This window comes from Arachis ipaensis, chromosome B05 (assembly GCF_000816755.2).
Source record: "Arachis ipaensis cultivar K30076 chromosome B05, Araip1.1, whole genome shotgun sequence".
Taxonomy (NCBI): Eukaryota; Viridiplantae; Streptophyta; class Magnoliopsida; order Fabales; family Fabaceae; genus Arachis; species Arachis ipaensis.
This window is the reverse complement of record NC_029789.2, coordinates 118,606,205-118,622,030: the sequence shown is the minus strand read 5'-3', so window position 1 is coordinate 118,622,030 and position 15,826 is coordinate 118,606,205. Positions and strand designations below refer to the sequence as shown.

The following is a 15,826-nucleotide window of genomic DNA, read 5'->3' as shown; positions in this document are numbered from 1 at the left end:
TTTTTAAAAAAATTTCCGTCCTTTTTTTTTTTTTTTTTTTTTTTTTTTTTTTTTTTTTTTTGTGAAGGGGACCTAGGGCCCTCGTTTAACATAATTTAAGAAAGCTAATTAACCAAAGCTAACCACTAACCCGTCCATCTAACCATCTGAAAGGAAAAAGGAGGCAAAAATAATAAGAAAAAAAGAGTAAAAGACTAAAGGGCTTGATAATCTAAAGGCAATATCTTGTGTTAAAAGTTACAGTACTTGTTAAGAGTTATTGTACATGATCGATTGAAAGGGCTAAATAACGCCCCACAAATTCTCATCCATTCTGCTAGACACTTTTGAATGTAGAACTACTTAAATACTAAAAAATGACTACCTAATCTACACAACTCAGTATCATGCTGCTTATGGGTTCAGATTGCCTAAGGAAGAGGACCAGGTGGTAACTTCCTCTGAGGCACATAACAAAATTTATAGTCCTATTATCTATCATACATATGTGGCTTCCTTGATAGAAAAACTACCATGCTTACAAAAGGCAGATGGAGAGGCTTCACTAATCACCATTGCCTTCATGTTTAGATGTATGTGAAGTTGGACCGTCATCAAAACCTGAACTGGGAGCAAGCTCATTCAGATCAAGGAAACGTCTCTTCGACATGCCCTCAACTTCCTCTTGGCCTGGCGGACTACTTGAGTTTTCAGGATGCTGGTTCTGGTCTTGGTATTGATTTCGCGGATTTTCTCCTGCAGGCTCTTCATTTTCTCCTGTTGCAGGCTCTTCGGTTTTTGCTGCTACAGGATATTCATTTTCTCCTGCGGCATGATCTTCGTTTTCTGCTGCTCCAGGATCTTCATTTTCTCCTGCTGCAGGATATTCGTTTTCTGCTGCTGCAGGGTTAGTGGCAGGCTCATCGACTTTGAATTCCCGATCATCATCATTACCATCTGATTCTTCACTTTCCACCATGAACTCCCCATTCTCACTATGATCTGAGCATTTATCCGATGCATTAGACTTGTCAGGTTTGATAAACTCTGTGTCTGACTCAGACATCTCATATTGCCGATAATTTATACGGTTCCTAGTTGCCCTCTTACTGCGCCTAAGACCTGAATGAATCTCACCCATAGACCTCAGTTTAGTTTCCCTCCTAGTACGGCCTGGCAATTGCTTGACTTTACGAGGCTGGGGTTTGTCACTATCCTCACTGATACTCATGGAATCTTCTTCCTCTTCCTCTTCAACATTGTCTTCATCCCAATGATATTCTTCATCCCCTTCAGATGCAGAGCTACTAGAGAACTTCCTTCGCTGCTTACGTTTCCGGAGATACTCTTCATCATATACGGCTTCTCCAACAATATCATCATCGCTGTCAAAGTCTACATCATTATCTGATACCACCTCGATAAACTCATTCTCAGAGTAACGCCTGGGCCTCTGCCTTTGTCGGTTGCTGATGCAGAATCAAGATGAACAATGAAAATCGGATAATACATAGATTAATTTGAGGGGAAAGTGTTTTCTTTTCTTTTTTCTTAGCAGATAAAAGGGGAGATGGAGGGGAAGAACTACAAACCTTCTGTCCAACATATCCCTTTCATGCTCTTCTTCATCATCAAAGTCAGGTGATTTTGGAGATGCCATACTGAACTGATGTTGAGAGGCATATGAAGGACCACTTAATTTTCCATTAGTAAGAGCATCAGGTTTTACTCCTGCTTCTCTCCTGGGTATAGGTTCCGGAGATGGTTGCTTTTTCCTGACAAAGGAAGAAATAGATGTGTTGTATAAGTACACAGGACGAATAAATGAGCAAGTATCAAGCTTGATAGCTTAGGTAACGTCATTGGGTCTTAAAATAACTCACATTGTAAAAATCATACAAGTTTACATATTTCAAAAATTTCATTTTAAAAATGAGACATTAGACATAACTAAATACCAATTTTATGATTAATATTGAAATTATAATTTTATAAGAAAATAAGCGAAAGAAAGATTGTTATAACTCGAGATATATGAATCAATTGTGTTAGACCGTACTTTAATCTATCGATATATTATTCTTCCTTGACAAAATATAACTAATTAATGGTAAATATATTAACTTAGCTTAACAAAGTAAATATATTGCACAAAATAAGGAAGCTAACTCATGTATCCAACAAAACCGATCAAAATTGTACGTTTGCAAGGGTAAAAACTAAGTGTAATTTTAACTCCAAACCAGCCAGAAAGTATAGAAAAATATCAAAAACAGATTTTTATAGAGGGTTAGGAAGACAGAAAGATGAATAACATACTTGGTTATCTTGATTGCCTCATTGATAGACCGATCATAATCATCTGCAATAACAATGAATCAAAGTTAGATTAGTGTAAAGTCAGTGCATAGTGATACCCAGGAAACATAAAATTAGGTAGTGCAGGTGAATTTAGATCCTTTAAAGTGAAGAAGTTGATAAAGTGACAAAGTGAGGGATTAATCACTATTGAATTTGTAACTTCCATGAGATGTGTACCCCACTATCTTAATTAAGAGTGATTAACTCTTCACTTTAACACTTTACTAACTTCCTCACTTTAGAGGATCTTGATCCAGTTCAAGTGAGAAACTAGATCATACTACTTATACAAAATCCCAGGGTATATAAAATTGCTTTTCCAAGCATAACAAAATTGTGAACAACATAATCAAGGCAGGGTGCTTCTATAAAGAAGAGCTTGGTAATACAACTTTCGTAAGAAAGTGTGGTCATGTGTAAACTAACAAGGCTAACAGAAGTATATAAGAAATATTCAACACATTTACCAGATTGATTTATTAATCATTCAATGATCCTAAAACCACCAAGCAACAGAAAGCACCAGTTTAATATACCAAGATATTGCACATTATCCCAATCATATATTAGCATCATAGAGTATCTAGACTAGATATCTAGAAGAAATCTAAGAATAACTTGTATTTCTTTTTTACTTCTTGATTTGCGACTCTAACTAAGATTAGGAGTCTAGTATTAGTTTTTTGGGATTAAAGAAATATAAATATGAAAACAATGATACAAGAAATTGGGAGACCTCCTTACAAAAGAAAAAACTAACAAAAGAGAAAAGGATCAATGAAGTATATCCTTCCAATCTCTCAACATGATTGAGGGAAAAAAACTACAAAAAAAAATTCCTTTAAATAGGAGTCACATAATTTTTCCCCATAAAAAGAGACAGTGACACAAGAAGCTGTGAGGACAAAAGATCCTTCTCACAAGAGCAAAATAAAAAAATTAAAAAAAAAATTTCAAGGATGCATAGTAGTTACCAAGGAAAAAGCTTATTATTTACTACTAAAACCAGACATTTCTCACGAAGAATATAGACATTATTTTCCACATGAGTTCTATCTCCAAAACCAGACAGTTGCAGTGCATGCCAAAAATAACAGGAGGGTGACAAGGACAACTAGTTAAATCAAATGCAAATCATGTATTGCGGGCAACAACTACAAACAGAATGAAAAAAGATGGCTCCATGGTTAAAAGTTCCTTGAACTTGCCCTTACCAAAAGTGTAAGTAACAGGTTTCCTATCACGAAGTGAACGCCCCGTGGCAAGCCCATCAACACCCAAGAAATTATCAAGCAGAAGGGCTTCTCTGTGTTGCTTTTTCATCAATCTTTCCTTTTTCTGCACAAATATAGTGTCAACTAAGAATAACACAAGATTCTTCACAAATCAAGATTTTTTTATAAAAAAAAAAGGGAAAGAACATGGTTTCAAGTTCAGTTGAGAATCCTATCTTCTCAATTTTATTAACCCTCACCACCAAAACAAAGGTACACATGAAAATAAAGTACCTTGTGAACTTTCTCAATTTCAGCAAGCATATCTATCTTCAGCTTTTTTCCTACAGAAGCCTCCGTTCTGTTTTTACTGGAGAAAAGTTTCTCCTATGCAACCAGATGCATAAATTCAAATAAGCTATTGCTCAAATGAAAAAATAAAGTAGTTGCAACACATGGAAAATAAAACTCTTTGTTTCATTGTTTCCTTGAAAATGGAAAAAGAAAAATAAGGGTGATTCATATCATCAGAAAATAAACAAATGCCCACATTATGAGAAATCAATAAAAATCACATTGACCCAGAAATTAGATTTTTGAGTATCAATGAACATGAACATTTAACCACATTAAACATCTGATCAAAAAATAATTGTTACAGCTAATTTTGACCAGTTTTATAGCTGCAAGTCATTAGCGAAGACTGGAGTTTAGCTAATACTAAACTAATCATTGGCCTTTGAAAAAGAAAAATAAAATACAATAAATTAAGAAAAGGGCTTAATGCACATCGCTAAGTCAGAGGTACGATTTTTGGGTTATACAAATTCCATTAATTTGTTATCAATTGTTCTAATAATAGAAAAGAAGATAAAATCTTTTGCAGTAATGTACAAGTCACTTTCATTTGGTCTACCATGAAGACAAGAAAAGCCAAAAATTCACAAAATGCTTTATCATCTCTTCATTTTAAGAGAAAATTGTGCACATAGCATCTCTGGTTCTATTTTCTAACTCATTTCTCTCGCACACAAGTATTGAATAGCATAAATTTTTCAGTATCCCATTCCCCCCCCCTTTTTTTGCTATTACTTGTCTATATCTCTTCTACACAATGTTTCAACATCCTTGAAGTTTACTTCCATCCACTTCAATAAACTTCTCTTTAGCTCTTAATGGTTTGTTTATAGAGATGATTTATGAGAAACACCATGATGATTGAAGTTCAACAATGCAACAAACCACACCTAGTGGATACATAATGGTTTCAACGGATAGCATACAGTGATAAAGATTTCTTACCGCAGTATTCTATCACTAGTTAACTCAAGTTTTACTCAACAGTTGGATGTTTCAATTTGCTTTACCCATCTGAAACGGTGATAATGGAATGAAACATTACAAATATATATAACATTTGTAATCACATCAGGTGATTTAAACTATTGTAGTTTTTTTTTTTTCTCCTTTTTAATCTTTGTTATAATTGTAATCTGATAAGCAAAACTTTAAGCTACTGAGGTTACTCCATCAGATATGTTGAGGATCTCTTGTACTCCCATCTTGTAAATTTCTATCTTCTACTGAATAAGATTCTTCTTTTATTTTTTTTTTAAAAAAGAAGTTTCTGTTTTCATAACCATACTTCATCTGGATTTGCTATTAAATTACAGTCAATCAGAAGTTTACCCGTACATTATAAATCAAGTCATGTTTCTAAGTGCATATAATAAGTCAACAAATCAGGATAAATTTGTGATTCCAGTACAAAAGCACCATTATTAATGTACTAATTTATGTATCAAGCTAACCATGACCTAGCCCATGAACCTAACACTGAAGTCCAATTCAAGCAAAACACTCAAGAATTGTTTAAAAATTTAAAACATTCAAACAGAATATAGTTAGACAAGCCTCAGTAACTTACAGAAACATCTTGAAACTCATCAAAATTGGTAGCAATTGCTTCCCACTGGTATGATGTGTTAGAAAGAACCCGGGAACCTCTTGGTTTCCCTTTCCTCTCTTGAACCACTTCAGTTTTCCTTATTTCCCTATATAACCTATGTCCAATAATTGGGTCATCTTCATACCTACACTAATTAAATTGCAAATGAATAAAAGCATGAAGAGACATGAATGTGCAACAACAGTCCTAATAACATTCAAATTTTGAAAAGTTCTAATTGAAAGAAACTATTCATCACCAATAAGAAATTCCATGCGAATCACCACCGATACGCTCCTTTCGGAATGTGGAAAGTTGAACTCCATGTTTGAGTGAATTGTCAATGTAATTTCGGATATCTTCTTGCTGCAAAATATTAGCAAAACCTATCATTGTAAGCCCAGTAGTATATCTGCTTCCCCCTATCCCCAGCCTCCTCAAACTCCCCAAAGTGTGTTATTAGAGAGTAAAAAGTCCCAAGTCAATACAAAAGCCATTAGCCTGATGATAGCATGACCATGCATCTATGTGAATTGTATTACATATGATTATAAAGGCTGATTATCACACCCTTATTAGTTACACGCAAAAGCAGAAAGTAGCAATTCATATGAAAGATAGTAGGAGCAGGACAAATAAAACAAAAGGGGGAGGTAGGTTGCATCAAAACAAAGCAACAATGATTATAAAAGGGTAAATTTTCAGACATAGATTATACAGCGTTAATTCAATGAACAGCGTGAATGGACTTAGCATAATTTTCCAACAAGAGCCAAGCTAACATCAAGCAGAGTGATCACATCCTACTATTCTGAAATTCACCCATTTAAGTGAAAAAGGTATAACAAGTATAAACACGTAAAGCTCTAATTAGTAATTATACCTCAACGCGGATATCACATAATGCCTTTAAGATGACTACACGGACCCCTGGATCGAGTGATCTGTATGCTTCAACCTCCGCCCTGTCATGTTAACAACTTAACATAAGCTGAGACTTTGCAAGTGCACAAAGCTTAACAAGTAACAACATGGCATTTTGGTAATTGAACGGCAAGATGAATGTTTACCCATGTGAAGCAACAATTGGAAGATCCCCATCAGCAACCTGCATTTGATTTTCATCCTCATATTAGCTAGAGAAACAACAAAATATACATTATTCTCAAATATCAGCTTAAAGTTCCCCATTACCCAATGCCACCAATCTCTCAATTTTCTGCACAATACAGTTATCCAAGTATCACGTGTGAGCGCCATTCGTGTAATGGGAGGGATTGCCTATCAAAAGATTCAGTCAAGTGATTATTAGACAGGTAGCAGTTTCACAAGTATGTTATATAAGAAAGGAAACTTTTCATTTCCTCAATAAAAGACACTGACAGATGAGTGCCTATTACTGTCTGGCCAAAAAAGACAATGTCAAATACCAGTTACAGGACCTTCGACTGGAAGATACCTTACATTAAACTACTATGACTTTCTGTAACAGTCTCAATCATAAAAAGTAATGTGTGGCTGATGTTATTTTATAGTTAACCCAATGAAAAACATTAACAAGTTCAATTATTACCATAATTTTGATTGGCTCCTCTCTGAACATGACACAATAGATCACAGACCCGTGAAAAGTTTAGATTTTACACTGGCATAGATGTTGACAGAGCCCGAGGTTCATTGCACAACAGTAGAGTTAAAGTACAAAACTTCAAATACCATTACAACATCTGAGAATGTAAGGAAGCTAACATTAAACAGCCTTAATTTTCTCTCACTGTCCACTCTCTATCTACCATATATACCTACCCAACAAGTACGAGATGAATGGAAATTGACATTATTGCATTGCTCAATCAAAATGCTAAATTTAGAATCTTACTTAGACAACTTCGAACACTATCACCAGTATCACCAGTTGAGGGACTTGGTCTATGACATGGTTTATGAAAGAATGCAATGCTGCCATTTGGAGAATCTACACAAGTTACTGAATGGCGGTGGTTGTTCTTGTTCTCAAGTACAATCACTGTTTTAATTAAGTCATCTAATGTTAGATCAAGGACTCAATTAATATCCTGCCTCTATTCTCCTGAAGCACCGGAATTTCATAAAAGAGCTAAATCCTCACATTTGTCGAATAGTTTTCCTACAATATTTGAATCTGGCAGGAACCTGTACTTCAAGTTAGAAATCTCTAAGCAGAATTCGGTACAATGACCTTATTTGAGATTTCTTGAACGTTAGTTTTTACCTATAGTAATTTATTTGAGGCCACACCTAGCCGGTTGAATGATGACCAATCCCAAGGGTTGGGTAGTGACTCAGTCCTCAAGTTTATCATATGAACATGACCCATTCATTTGGAAAAACTTAGATAAGCTCCGTCTTTGTAGTCAACACACTTTCAAAACATATGACTAAAATTATGCTTATACTAAACAACAAATTTCTATCAGTTCACTCTGTTTCCATTCCTACGTCACTCATCCTACAACCATATACCAAAATATTTCTCAACAAAACTAGCATATAACAATGATTCTCAGTCCAACTTACACGCTGCAAACTCATAGCTATAAGCATTGCATAAATAATTAACTTCAACAAATGATAAACAAACATATAGCAGAAGACAAACACATCAACGAAATGCTCCACATACCTAACAAACACAGGAAAGAAAGGATATGACCTAAATTAACAGAAGAAAAGCGCAATGCAATACACAGGAATAAAATGTGTTAACCCACATTCTAAGAGAAACAGGAAAAGAAAAAAAAAGGCCCCAACCTTTAGCAAAGGCATGTGTATATAAGCTAATGTGTCATTTGGGGTAAGAAGTGCTGTCTCAAACTCTTCAGCTGAGAATTCTACTTGTATATTCAAAAGAGGCCTAAACAGCTGCAACACCAAAACCACGCCACATTAACCTCCAATAGCTTTTTTTGAAAACTATCATATAAAATGAAAAACCTTTGAAAGCCGAGCCCATTATTAAACCAAATCTAACAACAAAGCTGAAATCTTTTCAAAGCTCACATTCAAAAAATTGAGGGCGGAAGCTAACTCCCACATCGACCGGAGATGAAAGCGGGGCAACTGCGACGACGTGGGCGGTTCCACCAGCGGCGTCACGATCTTGCTGCATTGCTGCTGCTGCGACTGCGGAGGCGACGACGGCGACGGCAACTCCTCCCGCCGGCTCTGCTCCTTCTTCGCGGCCTTTTTCCGCCGTTCTATTGCCGGCTGCGACGCCGCTTGGATGCGTGCAGCGGCGCGAATGGTGCAGGCGCGAGACGGCCGGTTGCTACGATTAATGACCGGAGCCAGAGCCGGAGGAGGAGGTTCGTCAGCGGCGGTGGTTGTACCGGTGGTGGTGGTTTCCGTGTCCTTCTGAGAATCCGGTTCCGGCGAGTGAGGGTTGGAGGGTTCGTTGGCGGGAAGAGGAGATCCCTGAGACATGGTTTGTGAGAGAAAGAAAGAGATCAAAAAGGGTTTTAGGGTTTGTATCGTGGGATTACATGTAGAGGATCATATGATATGTTAGCATTGAAGAGAAGAAAATCAAAGTGAAGGGATTGTGGCAAGAGAAGGAGAGGGGGGAAGAAAGGGCCTTGTCATTTTTTTTTTTTTAATTAGAGAGAGATAAACAATAAAATGCAAATTAATTGTTTAAAAAAAATAATTAAGAAAAACAATGCACTCTGTTTTTTAGGGGGTACAAGCCCTCTAATATAAACTGCTATGTGCCTATATCCTAATGGAGTTACTGCCCATGCAGAAACACTTGGAGATAGTGTTGGGAGAGAAAGAGATCCGGTACCATAGATTAGAGTCGAAGAGGAGACAAAAATACCTTGTAATTTGGGTGAAAGAGGATAGAGTTAGACTTTTACTTTGTGTTCTTTGGTAAAATTGATTTATATTTTAAATTTATTTTTAAAAAAAAAATCTCTCTTGAAAAGGTTGGTTGGTACTTGGTAGGCGTTGTTTACGGGTTAAATTCATATTCGATTTTGAATCTTTTAACTCTAAATTATATATTGAAGAAAAATAAATACGCTTTCTATGGATTTTCATCTATAATCATTAACTATGTTAGCTAATTTCTTATTATTTTCTGGGTACTTTGATAAATAATTGAATAGGATAGTTTATTTTGAATTTTAAAAAATTTTCATAGCTATTTCAAGGGGAGCAGCAAAGAAAACACATATGCAATGCCTTGTTATGTTTCTGGAGATAAAGCTAAATTTAGTCTCTAAATGTTTGCCTCCATAATTAGTTTTTTTTTTTAAGGAAAATATATTTGTATTAAACTTTAATTCTCAAATTATTAAGGCAGACTCAATTACATATTTTTAAGGGTATTTTTTTCAGCCACATTAAATTTGGCTTGATAAGAATTAATTTTGTTAGATAATGAGTTATTAAATTCTCTTATCTTTTTACATGTAAAACTTTATAAAATTTGAACTTATTCAAAAGAATTTTACAATTAAAAATAATCACTCCAAAGGAACTACTAAACGGATATTCAAAGTTAAGGGTTCTAACCGTTTATATATTGTCTCCTTCCAACTCAATATTAAAAAACAGCATTGGGTTGCAAATTCCAAGCCCAAGTAAAAAGTCATAACCTCAGTTTCTCTAACTAAAAGAGATGAGGCAATCTCCAGCGTGGCAGTAGCTGCAACTACCCCTTCACTATCTCTAATAACTACACCAACTCCTCCTCTTCCTCCATTATTAGTAGCTGCATCAACATTTAATTTAAATGTGTTTGACAGAAGAGCACTCTAAGAATTAACACTTTAACTACCCGGTGAAGGTTCCTAAGGCAATAGTGGTCTTTCTACAATGAAATTTGCTTCTGTGAAACTTTTTTGGGCTCTCTCTAACAACACTTTTGGTAGGAATTGATCGTTCTCGAAAACTAATTTATTTTTCCCATGCCAGAGGTTATGGAGGGTGCATAAGAAAAGCCCTTTTTCCTCTTCCCCAATTTTCTTCAAGGTTATGTCAATCCAATCCAAGAGAGGGTTTCTTCCGCTGATTTTATTCTCAAAGTGAAGAAAGAGATGAACCAAAACCTCCTTATCCAGTTGCAATCCTTGAAAATGTGAGATTCAGTTTCTTCTTTCTCAAAACATCTGGGACAAATTGAAATGCATCTCACTTCCCTTTTCTGTAGATTTAATTTTGTAGGTAGTGATCTATGCATGAGCCTCCACATGAAGTTCAAAGTTTTGGGTGGTATTCTCATCTTCCAAAGCTGCTTCCATTGCTGCTTCTCTTCGAGGGTTGGTACGCTACCTTTCCCTTGTTCCCGACTATGCTTCCTTATCAAGTGATAAGCTTTATTTACTTCATATACCCCAGTTCTGTTAAATTTTCAATAAAAAATATCTTATTGTTCTTGAAAATGTAATGGTAGTGCTAGGATTTGATCTACTTCAAATGGTAGGAAATTATTTTTGATTATTTCTTGGTTCCAAGTTTTATTTTTCTGGTTGATAAGGTTGTCCACTGTGGCTTCCTGATCAAAACTTGCTTTGGGACTCTAGATTTTGTACCCGTTTTGATTAGGAAGCCACGTGTCTTCCCAAATTCTGGTGCTCCTCCCTGTCCCTATCCTCTAAAGTCCACCTAATTCCAGCACCCATTTTGTGCCCCAGATGCTCCTCCAAGTATAACTGGGATTGTGTCCTTTGTTTGCATGAAGAAAACTTTTTCTTGCAAAGTATTTGGCTTTTAGTATTCTTGCTGTCAGTGAATCAGGTCTCTTCATTAATCTCCAACCTTGCTTGACTAGCATGGTCTGGTTAAATGCTTTAAAACTTCTAAAGCCCAATCCTCCATCCTCTTTTATATTGCTAAGCTTGTTCTATCCTATCCAATGTATTTTCCTTTCTCCCTCCTTACTGCCCCAATAGAAATTGCCAATCATTCTCTTCAATTAGTTGCAAAGGCTCTTAGGTAATTGGAAGCATCCCATGATGTAAGAAGGATAGATTGAACAACAGACTTGATGAGATTTTTTTTTCCACTTTAGATAGAGTTTTCTATTTTCATCCTTTTAGCTTCTTCCAGGTTTTCTCTTGAACAAACTCAAAAATATGCTTCTTGGATCTACCGACCATAGTTGGTATTTCCAAGTATTTTGAGTGACTTTTTACTGCCTTTACATTCAACCAATCTTAGATAAACATCTATCTGGTAGGAGGTACATTTCGGTTAAACAAAATCCGACTTGTCCAAGTTAATTCTCTGTCTCGAAGCTAATTCGTAGTGTTTAAGAATCTCTATCAGTACTTGAATACTCTGATCTGTTGTTCTCAAAAAAAGAATACTATCATCCGCAAAAAAGAGATGGGTAATTTCTAGTGCCTGTCTTACAACCTTGATCCCCTGTATAACTTTCCTTTCTTGTGCTCTCCTCAGAAGATCGAAGAACACTTCAGCGCACAAGATAAAGAGATAAGGGGATAACGGGTCTCCCTGCCTGATTCCTCTCCCAGGATTAAACTCTTTAGTTGGACAGCTATTTATCAAAATAAAAAAGGATACTGTGCTTATGCATACCCAAATTAAATCAATCCATTTTTGTGGGAAGCCCAGAAATTTGAGCACTTCAATGAGAAAAGCCCACTCAATCTGGTAATAGGCCTTCTCCATATCTAACTTCACTCCTATATATCCCTTATTGCCCTCCTTCTTTTTCTTTATGAAATAAAATTTCTCAAATGCTGCTAGATCGTATCTATTATAAGTTTTCCTGGTGTAAAGGCACTTTAGAATTCTCCTATAATGTCTGGCAGGATCAGCTTTAGCCTATTTGCAATTGTCTTTGTCATGAGTTTGAAAATAACATTGCATAGAGAGATTGGCCTATAATTCTGTGTGGCTCGGGTGTTTGATTTTAAGGATGAGGCAGATAAAAGTTTTGTTCACCTCTAAGAGATCTCCTCCATTATTAAGAACGTTGAGTGTTCACTTTGTCACATCTTCTCCCATTGTGTTCCACATCTTTTGGTAGAAAAGAGCCGGTAATCCATAAGGCCCTGGTGTCTTTGTTGGGTGCATTTGGCTCAAGGCTATCTTGACTTTTTCTTTGATAAAATTGCTTTGAATTATATCTAATCTCTCTTGTGTTATCCTTCCCCTAACAACCTCAACTGTTTCTTCAATTTTCTCTGTATTTTCAGTAGCAAACAACCTCTTAAAATAGGTTGCCATCACCTCTTCAATTTTATCTTCTTCTTCATAGATTACTCCTGCATCATCCGATAATTTTTGCACTATATTTCTTCTCTTCCTTTGAGATGCTTTTTTATGAAAGAAACTTGTATTCCTATCCCCTGCCTTTAGCCAATTTTCTCTTGACCTTTGCGACCACCAGATTTCTTCTTGCTTTAGGAGCACATCCAATTCTTCTTGGATTTTCTTTGATTGTGTCATTGTTGCTTGTGTTTGATCTCCAACTTACACTTCTTGTAGCTTTCTTTGCTTTTCTCTAATAGCCTTTGGGATCTGTCCGAAGTTTTTTTTTCCCCACTCCTCTAAAGATTTGCTACAGTTTCCTAATTTTTCTTGTAGATTAGGTGTTTCCGGTATCCATGTTCTCCTTACTACCTCTTCACACTCTTCATTTTCCAGCCATACTTGCTCAAATCCAAAAATATGTGTTCTCTTTATCTTCTATTATGATTCTCCCAGTATATTTACAAGTATTGGAGAGTGGTCCAATCTATATCTTTGAAGATGCTGGACCACCGCTCTTAGGAAAGCCTCCCTCCAGTCTATGTTACTAATAGCTCTATCGAGTCTTTCTTGCACATTCTAATTTCCATTATGGTTATTGAATCAAGTAAAATTATGTCCTACAAAGCTCAAGTCAAGTAGTTCATTTACCTCTAAACCATAATTAGTTTGATCATTGAGTTTTTAACCTGTTTACTTTGGTCCATCAATTTCACGTGATAAATCAAGTATTCTTTTCTAGAACAAAATACTTATATGTGTAGTTAATTGTCATTATAATTAGATATGGCAAAAATATATGTAGAAGAAAGCACTCGAAGAAATTATCCACAATGAAATTAGATATGGACCTGTAAATTCTCCATGAAAACGGAATGTAGAGGTACTCGTATCCATAGAAATCTACAAGAGAAATTTACTAAAATATTCTCATTTTTATATACAAAAATTATAAGTTGTCATGTTGAATATTTAATGTTTGGGTTTGATTATGTTAAATTGTGTTTGAAATTTTAGATTGTGTTACCTTATATTAAATATTGATAAATTTTTAAGCGTGTTAAATTTAAAAAAAAAAAAACACCTATGGATACCTATAGACATTCATCATCTCCATAAATACAATTAAACGAGGACCCATCACGAGAATAAAACGAGTACGAAAGACATTTTGATAAACAGGGATAAAAGCAAAAAAGAGATACCTATCCCATGAATACCCATTGCCATCTCTAATTGTAATACTTTGGGGTGTGCCTTGTGCATAAGCCAACACAAACTAAATTTATTTATGTCCAAATTTGATTCTGATATTTCATAGATTTATTTTAAAAACTCAAACTTATAAAGCATAAGATTTATTAATAATTTTATTATAAAATATGTATTTTAGTTATATAATATGACTTTAAGACGGGTTGTGTCGACTCAAAGCATAATTCAAACTCGACACAAAAATGATATTGAGTAAAAATAATAAATTCGGTCTCAATAAAATATGCTTCGGGTCTGGTCTGGTTTTGAGTCGGATTGGATCTTACATACCACTAATGGCAGCCTAACTAATGCATGGTTTAACTAACAAATATTACACTAAAGGTGCAAAAACTCAATTGGGTTCTTGAAGGTTGTAGAAGGCTTAGAGAATGGGGGGTTGAATCTATGGCCTTCTTTTACTTTAATGAAATAACCCTTTAATTACAAACTTTCAATTTGAATTTGTTTGAACTCAGCAGCGAAAAATTTATGAGACAATTTCATTTTGTCTCATGAATATCAGAAAATAGAATAGAGAAGGGAAGAGAGAAGCTGACACCATCATGTATCCTGGTTTGGTTGCCTTGTGTAATGCAACCTACATCCAATCTCCACCACAACAGTGGTGAAATTTTCACTATAGTTAAAGTATTACATACACCAATTCCACAGGATTGACACAATCTTTTCCCTCTCAAGTTCTAACCTAACTTGACTTGGTTATGCTAATACCTAACTCTTCACTCTTAGTGCTTACCCAACTAAGAAAGGGGTACCTCACTGGTACAAGATACAAGACACAAAACCAAGCTAAAGAAATCTGAAATTACTCTAGGCTTTTCTCTCAAGTGTATCACTCAGCCTTTTTATCACTCTTTGGCTTTTACTTGATCTCTCTCTTTATGCCTTTTCACTCTCAAGAAATTACAGAAAGATATACATTAAAAATGAAAACTACAATCTGTAAAACATGAAGCAGATTGATTGCTTCAATAGCCTCTATTGCTATGCGATGAACCAGATTTGCTTAACTCTGATTTCGTTCCTCATTCTGGCGGAATGCTCCTTTGATAGAAAGCACTGTCCAAGTTGATGAAATCTCTCAGAGAAGACTTCTCAGAACATGAACTTCAAACCTTAGTTCACTCTCCTTGCTTCAACAGAAACAAATTTTTTTTCTTTTTGTATCTCCTTGCATGTTGTTGAGATGCTCTCTTCTAAGTCAAACCTCGAGTTTTGTACTTCACCAACTTAGCCGTTCACTTTCTTCTATTAATCCCAAATTGGAATTTTGGAACAGATCCCTTTTTCTTGACCGAAAGACTCAGAACATCAAAGAAGAAAAGTTTTCAATGGTAATCCCACATCTGAACCCTTGAGATACTACTTGGTCCCCAAGAAATGATCTTGGCCTTTGATTCACAGTAGTGTGTCTCAGAAATCACTTTTTCCATATATCTCAAAATGAAGTAGCAGAGAGTTAGAAAAGGAGAGAAGAAATTAAGATGCATGTAAAAGAATATGAATCACCTTTAGCCTCTATCTTAGCTTGATATGGTTTGATTTGGGTGATTAGACCTCAATCTTTTTGCTTAATTCTTCTCTTTCTTTCTTCTTCGATGATTGACTTAGGAACGAAGCACTCTCTCTCTTCTCTGAGTTCTGTTTGAATTGAAAAAGGAATGTTGCTTTGGTGGCAAACACTTGGAGAAATTAGCTTGAGAGAATTACATTGGACTTAGGTTGGCTTTGATCCAATTGACCTAGCTGAATTTCTTGCTTTGATTTCTTAACTCAACAATAT

The 15,826-nt window shown here is 35.5% G+C and overlaps 1 protein-coding gene across 2 annotated transcripts; it reads right to left on the bottom strand.

Annotated features, from left to right (window-relative positions):
- Positions 174-9,334, bottom strand: LOC107643905 (DDT domain-containing protein DDR4). Of its 2 annotated transcripts, XM_016347655.2 has the most exons (12): positions 8,542-9,333; positions 8,293-8,403; positions 6,697-6,783; positions 6,573-6,610; positions 6,386-6,467; positions 5,762-5,868; positions 5,482-5,647; positions 3,849-3,941; positions 3,555-3,678; positions 2,299-2,341; positions 1,572-1,754; positions 174-1,448 (listed from the first exon to the last, which is right to left on the bottom strand). In XM_016347655.2, exons 1-12 carry the CDS (start codon positions 8,962-8,964, stop codon positions 545-547), a joined length of 2,361 nt encoding a protein of 786 aa, XP_016203141.1. In that variant the 5' UTR covers positions 8,965-9,333; the 3' UTR covers positions 174-544. The 2 variants fall into 2 exon arrangements, with proteins under 2 accessions (XP_016203141.1, XP_020979989.1); XM_021124330.1 differs by lacking the exon at positions 8,293-8,403 and having other exon boundaries at positions 8,542-9,334.

Coding starts and splice junctions, on each gene's coding strand:
- LOC107643905 (XM_016347655.2), bottom strand. CDS start 8,964: ATGTCTCAGGGATCTCCTCTTCCCGCCAACGAACCCTCCAACCCTCAC. Junction 2,342..3,554: donor ACCTGTTACTTACACTTTTG/GTAAGGGCAAGT, acceptor TTGTTATTGCAG/ATGATTATGATCGGTCTATC. Junction 1,449..1,571: donor AGGGATATGTTGGACAGAAG/GTTTGTAGTTCT, acceptor ATTCTGCATCAG/CAACCGACAAAGGCAGAGGC.